Source organism: Hesperophylax consimilis, chromosome 14 (genome assembly GCF_061612785.1).
Source record: "Hesperophylax consimilis isolate HC1 chromosome 14, BYU_Hcon_1.0, whole genome shotgun sequence".
Classification (NCBI taxonomy): domain Eukaryota; kingdom Metazoa; phylum Arthropoda; class Insecta; order Trichoptera; family Limnephilidae; genus Hesperophylax; species Hesperophylax consimilis.
The window spans coordinates 16,859,044-16,876,425 of NC_142849.1; the positions used below are offsets into that span (position 1 = coordinate 16,859,044).

The following is a 17,382-nucleotide window of genomic DNA, read 5'->3' on the forward strand; positions in this document are numbered from 1 at the left end:
TGATTTTTCCTAATTTGCAGCAAAATATTTGAGCACCTTATATCATTGGAGAAATTAACAATGCGAGGTAACAAATTGCAAGAAGTTGCGCTGGAGACGTTCTTCTCTACCGGTCAATTAAAAATAGTTGACTTGTCCTTCAATAACTTGTCTTTCATGGAAACTAATGGAATGTTAGTTGAAGGTATGGAACGTTCTCCATTTCAAAAGCTGGATAATCTCCAAACCTTATATCTCAGCCACAACTCCATAACCCAAATCTTCGCTGACTGGAGACTAAGCATGCAAAACCTGAGATATTTGGACCTAAGCTTCAATAAAGTACAGAGTTTATCGGTAATATAATACTACATTCATAATTATTGTATTTTACATTCTAATTAATAAGAACATTTCAATAACCCTTAGTTCCGTGCAGTAGCTGATTTCTACACTAGAAGAAGATAGTTTTAGAATTACTTGTTATACTTACATATTAATATTTCTATGCCCGGGCGGAATTAGGATGCTGTCGAATTCTTCGATTAATGTTTTTTAGGGTTTTATTTATTACTGTCTCTATCTTTGTTTTCTTGATTTAAAAAAAAAAATTAAATCAAAATCATAAACACAATCTTTAATGAGGAATAAGTCCAATAATAATAATGTAAGTACCAGTTTGTTAATCACCTCAAATATGCCTTCTGAACATTTTTCAATTCAACTTCAAAATGTGTTTGTTCCTCCCATGAATAGATTTTAAAATATGTAGGTATCCCAACAGGCCTTCCATTGATGTGCTTGGTGTAACTCTAAGGACGGGTTGTTTCACAGAATTTAAACAATTCATCAAATTTCAATGTTAATTTTGAAATTGAAATGAAGCAACTGGCCCATAAAAATATAACAGAACTTGAATAGGACTTTCACGAAACTTGAAATTTGATCAATTGTTCATATTCTGTGAAACAACCCGTCCTAAGTGACCAGCTCAGATACGGGGACTGCATCAAAGCCAGAGTTAAGTTAGTAAATGCTGGGTGTACTGTACAGGGCCCGCAGATACTTTAATAGTACACAACTGCTAACCCTGTACAAATCGCAAGTGCTCCCCATCATTGAATTTGGCAGCTACCTCTGGTCTGCAGCCCCATAATTTCTAAAAAAACCCTCGGGTCTGTGAAGAGATGGTCGGTTTGATAGATTCTTCTATCTTAACAAACAGATTGTAATCTTTAGAGCACAGGCGTCGGGTAGGAATGCTGTCCTTGTTCTACCGGTATTTCAACGGAAGATGCTCCGAGGAACTGGCATCATTGATTCCTTTGGCGCCAGTGCACAGTCGGGAAGCAAGCCGAACGCGAGCCCATGACATTTGTCACATGAGAATGGGTCATTTCTATTACTCGTTCTTGAGATCAACAGTTCAGCTGTGGAACGATTTGCCCGCCTCTGTGTTTCTTCCTTTCCACAAAAAGACCCTCCAAAAAGTATTATTTTCTTACTATCACTAAAGGCACACAACTTTGAATTCGTAAAACAGGACATATGATAAAAAAATATTAAGGCAACTCTTTTTTAATATAGATAGGTATGAAAATTCTTCATAACATATTGTTATTTTTTACAGTTTGAAGATATCCAAATCCTGAATAATAATCTGAAAGTGGACCTGAAGAATAACAGTATATCAAAAATCAATTTCAACAGCGCACCAGTCACAGCCGAGCATAGAGAGCCATCCAAGTCGGAGGCGTACTATGAAGTCTCATTGCCTGAACGTGTGGTGGAAGTTCTCATAGATCACAATCCACTCCATTGTGATTGCGTACTGTACAACTTCATACTGTATCTAGAAGGAAAACTGGATGCGTATGTGAAGAAATTAGTTTCAGTGGTGCCGGGCAGTGCGGCCTGTGCTACCCCCAGCGATCTAGCGGGACGACAACTTATAGATCTTAAACCTCAAGAGCTGGTGTGCCCACTGAACTTCTGGCGAAGTTTACCCGCTTGTCCTAAGAACTGTATCTGCAATCAAAGACCGTTTGATCTGTCCTTAGTTGTGAATTGTTCTTCCACGGGCATCGAGGATGTGCCGGCTATACCAGATGCCTCATCCGTACATCTGATTGCGATAGAGCTGCACTATAAAAACAAACTGATGACCAGTCTAGCTCCGCTCTCCGCTGACCAAAAGGTTTACAATCAAATCACAAAATTGTTTGTTGCGGGAAATAATATTTCATCACTTACAGTGGAAGATATTCCAAAAAATATTGAGGTAAGTTTCAATTTCAATGCTGGCAAATAACGGCGCCTGGCCAAAAATTTTAACTCCTCTTGTCAATACCAGTAGACTCCTTTGTAGGTAATTACTGTAATTAATAATATTGGTATAATTTATTTGCATGGAACTGGCAAAGAAAGATGAAAGTAGATTGAATGCTGTTGAAATGAGATCCCTGAGGCGTTCGTGTGGTAAAACCAGAGATGTGCAAAATGGGTACACAAAACCATTTGAAATGCAAAATGGAAATGGGTCAAAACTTTTCCATTTGAAAATGCAAAATGGTTTTTAGAAAAGCATTTCAAATGCAAAATACCTATTTTCAAAATGCAAAATGGTTTCTCAGGTCAAACAATTAAAATAATTATAGAATTTTTAAACAGTTTTGTCATTTAATAATGGACATCAATGTAGAACAAACATATTACATGATGGTAAATCAAAAAATGCCACGACTACGGATTATGAACCACAAAAAATTTGCGCGGGACAAATGTTGCCAAAGTAAAAACATAGAAACTGCTATCTAACATTTAATATTACAGCGTCATGGCCCCATGTTCAGTATTTTTTGTAATGGTATCACTCAATTGCCAGGGCTTGTACCAGGGAGCAACTTGACAAATGTAAATTATCTCTCATAGCGAGATTGAGGACCGACTGATATTTGGGGCTTATGAAAAAAAGATGAGTGGAGATAGTAGGAAGAATGTTGCAAAAAATAATATTTTATTTTAATCATTAGCTGTTCTGTTAGATGTTGGTAACGCTTTTCAACGTAATTCTAATTATTGTTTTGTGATTTATTTTGTACAAAACGTCGTGTACCCAGAGTTGCTCGGGGATTATGAATGTTTGGGGTAAAGTATTGAGATTGTGAATTCTAGTGCACCTGACAACTGGGTGCATTTTTAATATGAAAATAATATTATTGTATTATAATAAGTATTTGTTTCACTTGATTGTGCCGTGTATTCCATGGGCGTCCTCAACTTCTTCATCCATTTACTTTCAAGTGAAACATTCTCCTTCTTCGTTCATCACTTACGTCTCATTTTACAACAAATGTTTTTCGCAGGCGTCCAAGTCTTTTTATACCTTTCACTTCATGTGGTATCATGAAATCTACATTATTACTGTTAAAACGCTACATTATGTCTCTACAACTTGACTCCATATCTCATTCCAGTGCAGAGATAATGCGTTCAATCTTCCTCGGGGCTTCCTTGACTTTTTCTACTACTTACTACTGTATATTGCATTTTTACTATTAAAAAAACTACACATTATATCGATTTTAATTCAACTATTCCAGTGCAGAGATAATGCGTTAAGTCTTTCCCGGACGTCCCCGACCATTTCTACCATTCAAACCAAATTCACTCTCTAAACACTCCTTGGACTAATAAGGACAAACTTTGAAATTTTCATTTAAATCGGATGAACGGTATAGGAACACGTACGGGACAAAAAATAAATATAATTTTTTATTTATATTTATAAATCTATATATACGAGGGGGTACCCAAAAGAAACCGAACTGATGTTGCGGGAGCTTAGTTTTTATAGTACTGGGTTCGGCCGGTAGGATCTTGTACAGCTACCTATCCCCAGTCAGTATACCAAGTGCTGCGCTGGAAAAGTCGTCCTTTCGGCTGGTGTTAATTAATTTTTTGGTGGCAATTGTTTTGTATGCTCCTCGTTCTTTTGGTCATTTTCGTGAACAGTGTTGCGAAATGACCTAAATTTTTTGCCCAAGGTCCATCACAGGTAACAAATCATGGTGCTACGGATAAAACCCTGAAACGATCAAGCTAATGGAAGACTCCAAATTTGCCGCACTCCAAAAAAACTTATCAAGTGAGGTCAAACATCAAAACTTTGCTAATTAGTTTTTTCAATGTGAGAGGAATTATCTATTCAGAGTTTGTCCTCCATTTGAGAACCACAAAAATTTGTGGTTCTCAAATTTGAGTTTTCACGTAGTATCATCCCTGTAGGTCGTTTTTAACATTTTGACAGTTTCTGCGACTGTTTTCAAAACTTCACAGTCACACGCTGTTTATGAAAATGAGCCATCGCAAAAACGACGAGCCCACCAAACAACTTTCACCAAAAAATTCATCCCAGCCGAAATGACCACTTCTCCAGCGCAGCGCTTGGCATACTAACTAGGGAAAGGTAGCTGTACACGAACTTACCAGCAAAACCTAGTACTACAAAAACTAAGTACCCGCCACATCCATTCTGCTTCTTTTGGGTACCCCCTTGCAGTTGTTTTATTTTTATCAACAATTTAAACGATTTTGAAAACATACGTACTGTGGAAGTAATTCTATTCTTTATGTACTTTTTTCAGATTATGGACTTGAGAAATAATAATCTGGTGCACATAAATGAAATTGTCAGCGAAATTTTGAAAAATTCTTCAACTCTCAAAGAGCTTTGGATCTCTGGAAACCATATTGCCTGCGACTGCGACAACCAGCCTTTCCTGTCATTCCTGCAAAGCAGATTCCAGAAAGTAATGATATTTTTCATAACCACGGTCAGATATTCTTGGACAAGTACAATGTGATATTACAAAGCAAGATCTACCCGGGGTATCAGTTTAGTTCAATAAGCAATTGTACTGAGGTTCAATCTACTGTGGTCTATCTGGTTTATCACAATGCTTATGTGTGCATTTCTAATGTTAAAATATTTTGTTTTGATTCTTACAGATCAAGGATTTTCCCAATGTCACGTGCTCTAATGGTAAACGAGTGGATTCCATTCCTCTAGGAGATCTTTGTAGTGCAACTCCTATAGTGATCAGTGTAGTGTTTGCTCTTGCTGGTCTATTGATTGGTGTTTTAGCTGCACTATACTACAAATACCAGAATGAAGTCAATGTGTGGTTGTTTGCACATAATCTCTGTTTGTCATGCATAACAGAAACTGAACTGGACAAAGATAAGCTATACGATGCATTCATTTCATTCTCCCACAAGGATGAAGATTTTGTCACCGACAAACTAGTGGCAGAACTTGAGGGAGGACCCAACCCTTTCAAGATTTGCCTTCACTTCAGAGATTGGGTGGCCGGAGATTGGATCCCGACACAGATAGCAAGATCTGTAGAAGATTCAAGAAGGACTTTGGTGGTTTTATCTCCCAACTTCTTGGAATCAGTTTGGGGAAGGATGGAGTTCAGAGCCGCTCACAGTCTTGCCTTAAAAGAGGGAAGAGCCAGAGTTATCCTGATTTTATACGGAGACATTGGGCCCACCGACAACTTGGACCCTGAACTACAAGCGTACCTCTCCATGAATACTTACATCAAGTGGGGGGATCCATGGTTCTGGGATAAACTACGATACGCATTACCTCACCACCAGATGAATAAAATTATTGCATCTGAACGGAAGGTTTTGAGGAAAAATGGATTCGACGATAGGTTTGACCTTGTCGATCCAACAACGCCCACTACACCCCAGGGCCAGTACACCCCCCCTGCTCACCTAGAACTTACCAATCCTCTCATGAAACATGCCAACTCCTTTTCTAGTGAACTGAATGGAAAAAATGGCATTAACGGGAAGAATGCCACAAATGTGATGAAGGGCTCCCAAAAATTGCTCAATATGATTAATGATACTATTATCACAAATGGACTAAAGGCCAATGGAAGTGCCAAACAAACTGACGTCTAAGTCTTATAGAATAATGTAAAAGTTTTGTTTTACTTATCTAAATTTTTCTTTTATTCATTGAGTATACTCAGTACAAAAACACATAATAGTTAAGTAGAAGCAGAACTTGTTTAAAAATAAACTGTTTTTATAAACCCAATAACAATATTATTGAATATATAAAAAATAAAAAAATAAAATGGAGTTCTACAAATTAAACTTAATAACAATAAATAAATACATAATAGTGAATTTAAGGAATATTTCACCATGTGTGACAAAGAAAACAAATATTGTGTACTTACTTATAAAAACAAATGGTTCTATGAGAAAGTGTTACAAAGTAAATTCTCAAACGTGGATACATGAATAATAATGTGAAATGGTTTTAAAAACGTTAAACGGTTTGTTTTAGCCTAAATAAACAGTGGTTACACATGCATATTTGTATGTACTCAGTCATTATGTGTGTCAGGACAAATATACTGACACAACTTCACTGTGATAAAGAAAAGTCTAAAATTAACTGCGCACTCATCTCATATAACATTATTATCTCACAGAAGACTATTTTGTACATAATTATTGTAGGACTCGATTGTGACAAGTTAAAAAGATTGATGTTTCAACTATTTTTAAACAATTTTGTATAATTAGTTAGCATTAGTTAATGCTTTAATTTTAAAATAAAAAATGTTTTATAATTTTTTATTTAAAGATATCTCTGTACTTGATCAAATGTAGGTTCTGATACAGGGGGCACCGTGTTGTGAAACCAGGAATTAACGCCGGGTACCTAATGGTGAACCACACCACAAGAATTATTAAGTGGGCCACAAACAGCTGCGCACAAAGTACACGGCCATGACTCACACAAAAGCATAGTTTTATTTTTTTATATTAACTCCACACAGGAGGCCCTGAAGAAAATAATTTCCCTCAGGGCCTGTGTCATCTTTGGGGATGCTGTGTGGAGGGTCTTTTTGTGGAGAGGAACGAGTGAACATGGGTCTTGAAGAGTCCCATGTTGTAGGAGGGAGGAAACACAGAGGCCGGCAGTTCGTTCCACAGCCGAGCTGTTGAACTTAAGAACGAATCGTAGAAGCGACCCGTTCTCATGTGACAAATGTCAACCGTGTACAAATGTTGGGCGCGCGTTTGGCGTGTATCCCGACTACGCACCGGTGCCGAAGGGATCAATGACGCTAGTTCCTCAGAGCATCTTCCATTGTAATACCGATAGAACAAGGACAGCATACCTACCCGACGCCTGTGCTCTAAAGATTGCAGTCCGTTTGTTAAGATTGGGGAATCTATCAAACGGACCACCCGTTTTTGCACAGAGTCGAGGGTTTTTTTCAGGTATTTAGGGGCTCCGGACCAGAGATGGCTGCCAAATTCGACAGTAGGGCGCACTTGCGATTTGTACAGGGTCAGCAGTTGTGTACTATTAAAGTATCTGCGGGCCCTGTACAGTACGCCCAGCTTCTGAGAGGCCAGCTTTACTCTGGCTTCGATGGAGCCCCCATACCTGAGCTGGTCACTTATAGTTACACCAAGCATATCAATGGAAGGCCTGTTCGGAAGATTGCTTCCGTTGAAGGAGACTAGATTATCATTTAGATCCCTTTTAGACGTAATCAGACAGGATTGGGTCTTTGAAACATTGGTAATTATTCGGAATCGCTGGACAAGGATTATATGAAATATTTTTTAATAAAACCTTCTGAGTTACCTTAATTACTATAAAAGGAATCTGACTGCATTTGGGATATTTTTAATTTTAGCATTTTAATTTTTAATTACGTAAATCGAAAATTCACTCTCATTATCCTAACCTAACCTAAATCCTAACCTAACCTAACCTATAATAATCCAACCTAACCTAACCTAACCTATATCCTAATAATAATCGAACCTAACCTATAATAATCCAACCTAACCTAAATTCTAATAATAATCCTACCTAACCTATAATAATCCAACCTTACCTAACCTAACCTATATCCTAATAATAATCCTACCTAACCTATAATAATCCAACCTTACCTAACCTAACCTATAATAATCCAACCTAACCTATATCCTAATAATAATCCAACCTAACCTAACCTAACCTATATCCTAATAATAATCCAACCTAACCTATAATAATCCAACCTAACCTAACCTAACCTATATCCTAATAATAATCCAACCTAACCTAACCTAACCTATATCCTAATAATAATCCAACCTAACCTATAATAATCCAACCTAACCTATAATAACCTCACCTTTTTTAATTTTTCTATTTTATAAAACATACCTAAATATCTTTATTTTCTTTTTCGAGTTTGGCTAAAATAGTACCTACCTAGTATTTGCACATGGTAAAAAATATAGCCACTCGTATCTGGAATACTAACAAAAGAAAAATTTATCAACAGAAACCGTTCCAGCTGTCATCCCTTACAATGAGAGTGAATTTTCGATTTACGTAATTAAAAATTAAAATGCTAAAATTAAAAATATCCCAAATGCAGTCAGATTCCTTTTATAGTAATTAAGGTAACTCAGAAGGTTTTATTAAAAAATATTTCATATAATCCTTGTCCAGCGATTCCGAATAATTACCAATGTTTCAAAGACCCAATCCTGTCTGATTACGTCTAAAAGGGATCTAAATGATAATCTAGTCTCCTTCAACGGAAGCAATCTTCCGAACAGGCCTTCCATTGATATGCTTGGTGTAACTATAAGTGACCAGCTCAGGTATGGGGGCTCCATCGAAGCCAGAGTAAAGCTGGCCTCTCAGAAGCTGGGCGTACTGTACAGGGCCCGCAGATACTTTAATAGTACACAACTGCTGACCCTGTACAAATCGCAAGTGCGCCCTACTGTCGAATTTGGCAGCCATCTCTGGTCCGGAGCCCCTAAATACCTGAAAAAAACCCTCGACTCTGTCCACTGTAATGTTTTTAACGTCCCCCCTTATTCTCGTTAACGGATTAAGCTTTTGTTATACGTTTGATTTACAACTTCCCGCGGTTTATCAACCCTTCAATCTTAACGAATTAATATGTCACGTTGTGTCAATTTTTTGTTTCGACAGGGATTAATTCATTGAAGGATCCTTTTAATTGGTTGTGGTAACTTTGGTTCTTTTTAGATGAGGCGTGTTACATTCTGTATGGTTCGAAAATAAGACAATGACCGACTACCCTGATTTTAACTACCTTTTCCTACCTTGTTTGCTCGCCCAAACGTTTCCGGTTGCTGCAGTTGATAATGTACTAATATAATGAGACAATTAATTACAAATTAAGTACATGAAATTCACTATAGACAATTCAATTCAAGATGCACAAGATTCTAAGTTAATGATTTGACTATGGATTGTTAGTTTTGTGAGTTATTTCTATGAGTAGGTATTTTCGGGAATAGCTAGAGACAAAACATGTGTTGCTTTCGATTGGTCTCCGTCCAAATCCCACCCATCAACGTGACCAGCTCGAGAGCAGCCAAGTTGATGGTCCAATCCCAACACCTCCAGAAATGAATTGAATATCGCTCAGCGACAGATGAGATAATGACATGTTTTGCCTCCTGCCGGAGGGTGATGAAGGTGGAATGTGGGTCCTTGGTGGTAACTGTTGATGTTGATGTTGATGATGAATGATGAAGATTCATCTTATACCGTTAGGTACAAGGAGCTGCTCTGGTCCGGTGGCATGATAGCCTGGTGTCAGGAACCATTTGGGCCACGTGGGTAGCGCGAGGTTTAGGTCGCGTCAACCTCCCCCAAATCGATGATGAGTTGAGCTTCGCCAGCATGCCGAAAATTAGGAGTCCACTCTACTAACCTCAAACATAAACATATACTGAAGTGGTTTGCATCAGCAACGTCAGGAGTTCGGGAGTCCCGTGAACACCCCTCTGGTTTACGCTCGTAAGGATAATGATGAATTCAGCTTCAGTTTGTTCGACTTCGCCTCTGCAGTCACGCTACTCCAAATAGCTCCTGGCTCCAGTCTATACAGCTTCTCGTTCCAGTAGAGGTAATGACACATATTTATCATATGTACATCGCCCCTACAAGATGACCCATAAAAAACAATCATCTGGCAATTTCTACACCCCCGCTGCACCGCCCCGTGCCCCTACGCCCTAGGAAGGACGAAATCGAAATGAAGCCGCGTCTTTTGTCTTCTGCCAATATGAACTAGTACAAACAATTATGCAGTGATTAGTGTATTGTTATAGTGATTATAATACTTTTTGTTTTAGAATTAAGTTTTTTTCATTTGGACATCTGGAATAGTTTTGATGGCGTTAGGATTAAGTTAAATATTATACTAATTTGTATGTTAGTGATTTATACCTAAGTATCATTATGTTAGACTAGATAAGCAGTTTGTAGAAGGGAATGGCCGACACAGGTGTCGATGAGGCTCGCTATCCATCACATCGCCAACCCTTCGGTGGCGCAAAGAGGAGGAAGGAACTCGAACAATGTCGAATTGGTACGTGGAATATTAGAGGAGGTATGGAAAGAAAGATGAATGAATTGTGTGACACGATGGTTAGCAAATGTTTGGACATACTTTGTGTAACAGAGAGTATGAAAAAAGGGAGCGGTACAATGCAGCATAACGATAGGCTCGTCATTTGGTCTGGGAGACCAGATACAGAGAGGGCGTGTCAGGGTGTTGCAGCACTACTGTCTCCCAGAATGATTGAATGTATGTTGCAGTATGAATGTGTAAGTCCGAGAATAATGTGGATTAGGTTCAAAATCGGTTTGACAAGGGTGTTTCTTGTTGTTTGTTATGCCCCTGTCAATTCTGAGAGTGACGAAGAGAAAGATGATTTTTGGACTGGTGTGAATGATGTGATGAGACTGAAAAATATTAATGAAAGGATTATAATGGCAGGCGATTTGAATGGGTGGGTAGGAATTAGACGTGACGGATTTGAATCGGCCTTAGGTATGTTTGGGGATAAAAGAACGAATGACAACGGGAACAGAATACTTGAAGTATGTTTAGAGTGGAACCTTTTTGTGTCCAATACTTTTTTCGATCATAAAGGTATCCACCAATATACGTGGGAAAGAGGAAATGAGAGGTCAATTATCGATTTTGTAGTAATTGACTCTAGGTTGAGAGCCGTTACCGAGGACACTAGAGTTTTCAGAGGGGCAGAGGTTGAAACTGACCACTTTCTGGTGGTGTCGAGAGTAAACCTCTTTCGCGGTTGGCGCTCTAAAGTGAAAACGGTACTAACTCCAACAAGAATCAAAATAGAAAAACTACAAAACGATAATGAGAGGAGTAAGTATGTGAATTGTGCAGAGATGAGATTGAATGAGAAAAAAATGGATGGTCTAAGCATAGACGAAACATGGAACCACATAAAAGTGAGTCTTTGTGAATCTGCTAGAGAGGTGTGTGGAATAAGTACGCAAGGTAGAAAGAAAGGTGATGCATGGTGGGATGATGATATTAAAGCACTGGTCTCAGAGAAGAAGAAAGCATGGTTATGTCTGATTGCGGCTGGCAGTGCTTCCAGCGAAGAGAAGGATCGAGCGAAAGAAGTATATAAGGAATGTAAGAAAAAAGTAAGAGTTGGAGTGAAAGAACGAAAGAAACGCCTGGAAGAGGAAGAAGGAATGAAAATGACAAACCATTTCCAAGAAAACATTAAGTTGTTTTGGAAGGAAGTCAAAAGGTCCCGGTGTGGCCCTGAAACCGGAAGCATGAAAGTAATAAAATCGAAAGATGGAAAAATGTTGACGAATGAGGAAAAAATAAAAGAGAGATGGATGAAGTATTTCGAGGAAGTCTTTGAAAGCGAAGTGAGTGACAGTGATTCTAGCGGCGAATCAGATATGAACGATGATGGACTGAATGTTACCGAAATTAGCATGGATGAGATAGAAAGATCAATTAAGTATATGAAGAATGGTAAGGCTGTCGGTTTCGACAATATTGCTGCTGAATATTTTAAAGGAGGTAGCCGTATAATTCTCACATGGTTGTGCAATCTTTTTAACCAATGTTTAAAGGAAGGTTACACGCCTTTAGATTGGAGAAGAGCAGTGATCATGCCATTATACAAAGGTAAAGGGTCACGTATGGAATGTGGGAATCATAGGGCTATTAGCCTGCTAAGTTCAGTTGGCAAGCTGTATGGTAGAATTTTGATTGAAAGGGTAAGAAAGGAAACAAAGGATAAAATATGGGATGTGCAAGGTGCTTTTATGAGTGGAAGGGGGTGCATGGACCAGATCTTCTCATTGCGTATGCTCACCGAGAAGTTTCTGGCAAAAAACCAGAAACTTTTCTGTGCCTTTGTAGATCTACAAAAAGCATACGACCGAGTCGACAGGAAAAAGCTATGGAAGGTGTTGTCCAAGTATGGAGTGAATGCGAATCTGACTCAGGCAATTGCGTCTCTATATGAGGGAAGCGTTGCATGTGTTAGGGTGAACGGTGGTTTTACGGAGTGGTTTGATATCACAAAAGGTGTTAAACAAGGCTGCGTAATGTCACCGTGGTTATTCAATCTATACATGGATAATTGTATGCAAGAATTGAAAGATGTGGGATTGGGCGCGAATTTGAGTAATCTGAAAGTATGTTGCCTGTTGTATGCTGATGATGCGGTGCTGATTGCTAATAGTATGGATGATCTGCAGTCTCTCGTGTCTAGGATGAACGAAGTATGCGTGAAGAATGAGTTAATGATGAATGTAAGTAAGTCTAAAGTAATGGTGTTTGAAAGAGAAAGTACGAAAACAGTGTGTAATATAGCTGTGAATGAGGAATACTTGGAGCAGGTGGATGAATTTGTGTATTTAGGAAGCATGTTTACGAGTGATGGGAAGGCTGACAGAGATATTGAAAGAAGAGTAAATGCAGGTAACTCCATTAATGGAGGACTGAACGCAGTTGGCGCTAACAAAAAATTGTCCAAAGAAGCGAAGTTAGCAGTCCACAATGGAGTGCTGGTACCTACCCTGATGTATGGAAGTGAGGCATGGAACTGGCAAAGAAAGGATGAAAGTAGATTGAATGCTGTTGAAATGAGATCCCTGAGGCGTATGTGTGGTAAAACCATGTATGATCGTGTGAGGAATGTGGATATCCGCAAAAAGTGCAAGGCTGATGTAAGCGTAATGAGTAAGATCAAGAAAGGGACGCTTAGATGGTTTGGGCATGTAGAGCGAATGAGCGAAGAAAGGAGTGTAAGGAGAATATACGATGCAAATGTGAATGGTAGCAGAAGTCGGGGGCGCCCGAGGAAGACATGGCACGACCAAGTGAATCAGATACTTGAGTCGGGCCATGTCAAGAGTCAGAACAATAGAAGAGTATGTATGAGACGATGTATGAATGTGAATGAGGCAAGGAGTGTGTGCCAAGACAGAGTTGTTTGGCGGTCCGTCCTCTCTGCCTAACCCCTGCGGGGAAACGGCGTGATGGTTAGTTAGTTAGTTAGTTAGTTAGGATTTAGGTTAGGTTAGTTTAGGTATGATTATTATAGGTTGGGTTACTATAGTTTAGGTTAAATAAAACAATAATTATAATAATACCTAAATATAAATAATTTAATTTATTAAGTAAAAAAAATATTTTATTTTTCGAGTTTGGCCAAAACAGTACCTAACTAGAATTTGCATTCTGAAATGATTCAAATTCTAGCTACTCGTATCGAATACCAATCAGAGAAAATATCATCAACAGAAATCATTCCAGCTGTCATCCCATACAACGAAAGTGAATTTTCGATTCACTTAATTAAAAATTAAAATGCTAAAATTAAAAATATCCCAAATGCAGTCAGTTTCCTTTTATAGTAATTAAGGTAAATCAGAAGGTTTTATTTAAAAATATTTCATATAATCCTTGTCCAGCGATTCCGAATATTTACCGAAACATTAAATTCGACGAGATTATTTTTACCCCAGGAGGAAATACTCTCGAGATAACCGTCCATTCTCTGCTTCAAAGCCCTCCGAGCCGTTGGAGTTTGTGTGCCCTTTGGGGGCTTGTCAAACAAAAAGCTAACATGAACTGTACTGTCATCCGCGTAACAATGAATCGGTGCACATGTCAAAAGGTCATTGATGTGCAACAAAAACAAAGTCGGAGACAGAACCGATCCCTGTGGGACGCCAGCATTTATAGAGTGTGAGGATGAGGTGAAACCGTCAGCAACCGCCTGAATCGACCTATCCCTTAAAAAGTCAGCAATCCACGTACACAGGGATGCGGGAAGTCCGTATGAAGGCAATTTGTTGACAAGTCCTCGGTGCCAGACCCGGTCAAAGGCCTTGGATATGTCTAGTGCGACCGTTTGGGTCTCACCGTGACGTTCCAGGCACCGCCCCCAAACATGCGACACATACGCGAGAAGATCACCGCACGAGCGGTTCTGCCGGAATCCGTATTGACGGTCGTTGATAATTTTGTTCTTCTCGAGGTATGTGAGCAGTTTGTCGTTGATCACACGTTCCATCACTTTGGACAGAACTGATGTGATCGCTATGGGGCGGTAGTTGGCCGGGTTGGAGCGGTCACCTTTCTTGGGAATAGGGTGAATGACCGCTTTTTTCCAACCAAAGGGCACAGTGCCACACTTCAGGGACATTTTGAAGAGCTTTGTCAAAACTGGAACTATTTCCGCAGCACACCTCTGCAATACCAGGGCAGGTATTCCATCAGGTCCACTAGCTTTGTTAACATCGAGCCCCCGTATAACGTGGAGTACATCCCGATGCCGGATCCTCAGCTTTTTCATATAGAAGCCGCAGTGAGGAACCGACGGCGGAACAGCACCTCCGTCATCGAGGGTCGAGTTTTCCGCAAACATTTTCCCTAATAAGTTAGCCTTTTCGGTGGCGGTGTTTGCTAGTGAGCCGTCAGGTCTGGTAAGAGGTGGCAAACTGGGTTTGCAAAAATTCCGACCTATTGAGCCCGCAAGGGACCAGAATGCTCTGCTGCCATGCGGGCAGGCAGCCAGCTTTTTGCTGATCTGCAGGTCGTGTTCGAATTTTGACCTATTAATGATTCTCTTGCATTCCTTTGCCGATTTGTTGTATGCTGATCTGCTTTCGGGCGTTCGAGATAATAATAATAATAATAATATTTGGCTAATTTATATAGCGCCGTTTTCGTGAGAAATCACCTCAAGGGCGCTGTACAAATATATTTCTTAAATAGTTAATACTAGAACTACTGACTTATCTCTAAGACTTATATCTAGTGACTTACGACTAAGGCCTATAACTACTATCTTAACGACATATTTACATATTTAGCAACTTACAACTAAAATTAATATTAACAATCTAATCTTACTAACGCCAGAAGAAGAAGGAAGTTCCATTATATTAGGGTGTTTTATGGTTAGCTGGATATATATGTTAAATGAATGAAATTAATGAATAAAATCAATCGTCAATCTTAAACGCATTTAGATGATTCATCTGCCAACAATTAAACCGATTGACTTGTTATGTTCCCGCTGATATTGTCCATTGTCCATTGGTAGGCAAGTTAATAGAAAAATTGAATAAACGGAATCGCTAGATAATGTAACAATTACAGTATAAAAAATCAAAAAAAAATATATATTTGGATAGAATGACGGATTTATGGAAATGAGATGTGTTGTAGGGTCGGTAATCCGCGTTTTTTCGTCATAATGGCTTGATACAGCGATGTGGTCACACACTAGGTGAGCTTCGCCACAAAAACATCCATTTTCAGGATACTTTATCAAATAAAAAAACAAACTCGTTCAAACGCTTTCGATGGTTTGAAGAGTGTGAAAGGTGGTAGCAGTGTGCGAGGGGAGAAACGTCCATAACGTGGCTCAGCTGGTGCATCTGCTGCAGCCCATGCATGTGCCTATGAAGTGGGTACCAGGAAAGTGACGATTGGGAAAAAAACTATATTTAATTGAAGTTAAATTAAATGATAAACTCATGTATTGAAAAGACATTTTGATCGGTTGTCAAAACTGTGTGTATCATGGGAAAAGAACCCTAGTATTTTAATCCGTGGGTCTGAGACGAAGAGGCTATCGTTCAATGACTACGATGTCTATTATTTTATTATTATTTTCTCTATGCAGATTTGGCTCTATAGATAGAGAAAATGTTCTAGAAAGCTAATAATAACAACATTATTATGGCTTAAGAGGGTAACAGACGGTTCACTGGGGCTGAATTTTCACTCGAGTGAACGTTCATTTTTATTATTCACACGGTACATACAGAATGATATAGAAATGAACATTCATCCGTCCTTTCCGACTATGATGCCGTCGAACGAGGTTGTGCGCCTAGGAATTCGTTTGGTTTGTGACCATATGATCAAAGAATTTCACTAAAAAGAAAAAAAGAAAACGTCGACGGTGGTGGGTGTGACCATGGATTTTAAGTTGGGATCCTCAAATGCAGTGAGAGAATTAGCGGAAAAAGATCCTGAATCATACTTTAATCATCTTCGAATGGATAGAAGTAAATTTGAAAAACTGCTACTACTTGTTGCTCCATCAATAAAGAAAAAAGATACGGTAAAGTTGTCGAATTCCACTTAATGCAAAGGCTCTTTAAAAAAACAACATTTCAACATTGATATATAATGGGGACAACTATTTAAGTTGGGGGTTTATTTATTTATTAACGGACATCGTCCAAATTACAAAATAATAACACGAATACAGTAAAATAAAAAATACAGGAGTAGACAAAGGTACATGAAAGCAAAGACATAAGGCAGATATAATATAAGAAAATAAAACGACAAGTCGAATCAAGTCAAGACTACGCTGTGGGTCAGGACCACAGCACACTAATATCCCGTCACTTGATTAGCGACTGGCAAAAATCATTCAGACTTATCCCAAAAAAGTTGAGGTTTTGACTTGAGTTGACCAGTCTACACATTCTGGACAATGGTGAATAATATCCATAATTTGTCGAATGATGGTTTAGGAAGAGCAGTTCATTATTTCTGAGTCTGTTCGAGGGGATATTGAAGGGAATGAGTTGCAGTAGAGTAGGTGAATCAATAATACCATTTATAATTTTGAAGAAGCAAATGAGGTCATTTCTTTCCCGACGGACTTCCAAAGGAGAGAGGTTTAGAGTTAGTTCAATTTCATCATATGAGTATTTGCCTTTTTCTAATCCTAGCCTCCTAGCAATCCCTCTTAAGAACTGATGTTGAACAGATTCAATGCGTCGAATGTGGACAGCATAAAAAGGAGACCAGATAACACAAGCATATTCAAGATGGGGGCGAACCAAGGAGCAGTAAAGAGTTCTGAGGGTATTTACGTTTTTGAAGTCCGAAGTGATTCTAGTGATGAAACCAAGTAGTTTGAGGGATTTATTAACGATTGGAGTTATGTGATCCCGAAAAGAAAGCTTGCTATCAAGAGAGA

General features: G+C 38.8%; 1 protein-coding gene across 3 annotated transcripts in view; it reads left to right on the plus strand.

Moving 5' to 3' along the window:
- LOC149417978 (protein toll-like) overlaps nt 1-6,871 on the plus strand; it is a 31,404-nt gene extending 24,533 nt beyond the window's left edge. For 2 of the 3 annotated variants that reach the window (XM_089639573.1, XM_089639574.1), the window contains exons 4-7: nt 21-336; nt 1,610-2,260; nt 4,626-4,790; nt 4,990-6,871. In XM_089639573.1, the coding sequence (XP_089495699.1) occupies nt 21-336; nt 1,610-2,260; nt 4,626-4,790; nt 4,990-5,961 (2,104 nt within the window). In that variant the 3' untranslated portion in view covers nt 5,962-6,871. The remainder of the gene's footprint in view (nt 1-20; nt 337-1,609; nt 2,261-4,625; nt 4,791-4,989) is intronic. The other variant, XM_089639572.1, reaches the window with a different exon arrangement.
- Nucleotides 6,872-17,382: the final 10,511 nt, after the last annotated feature.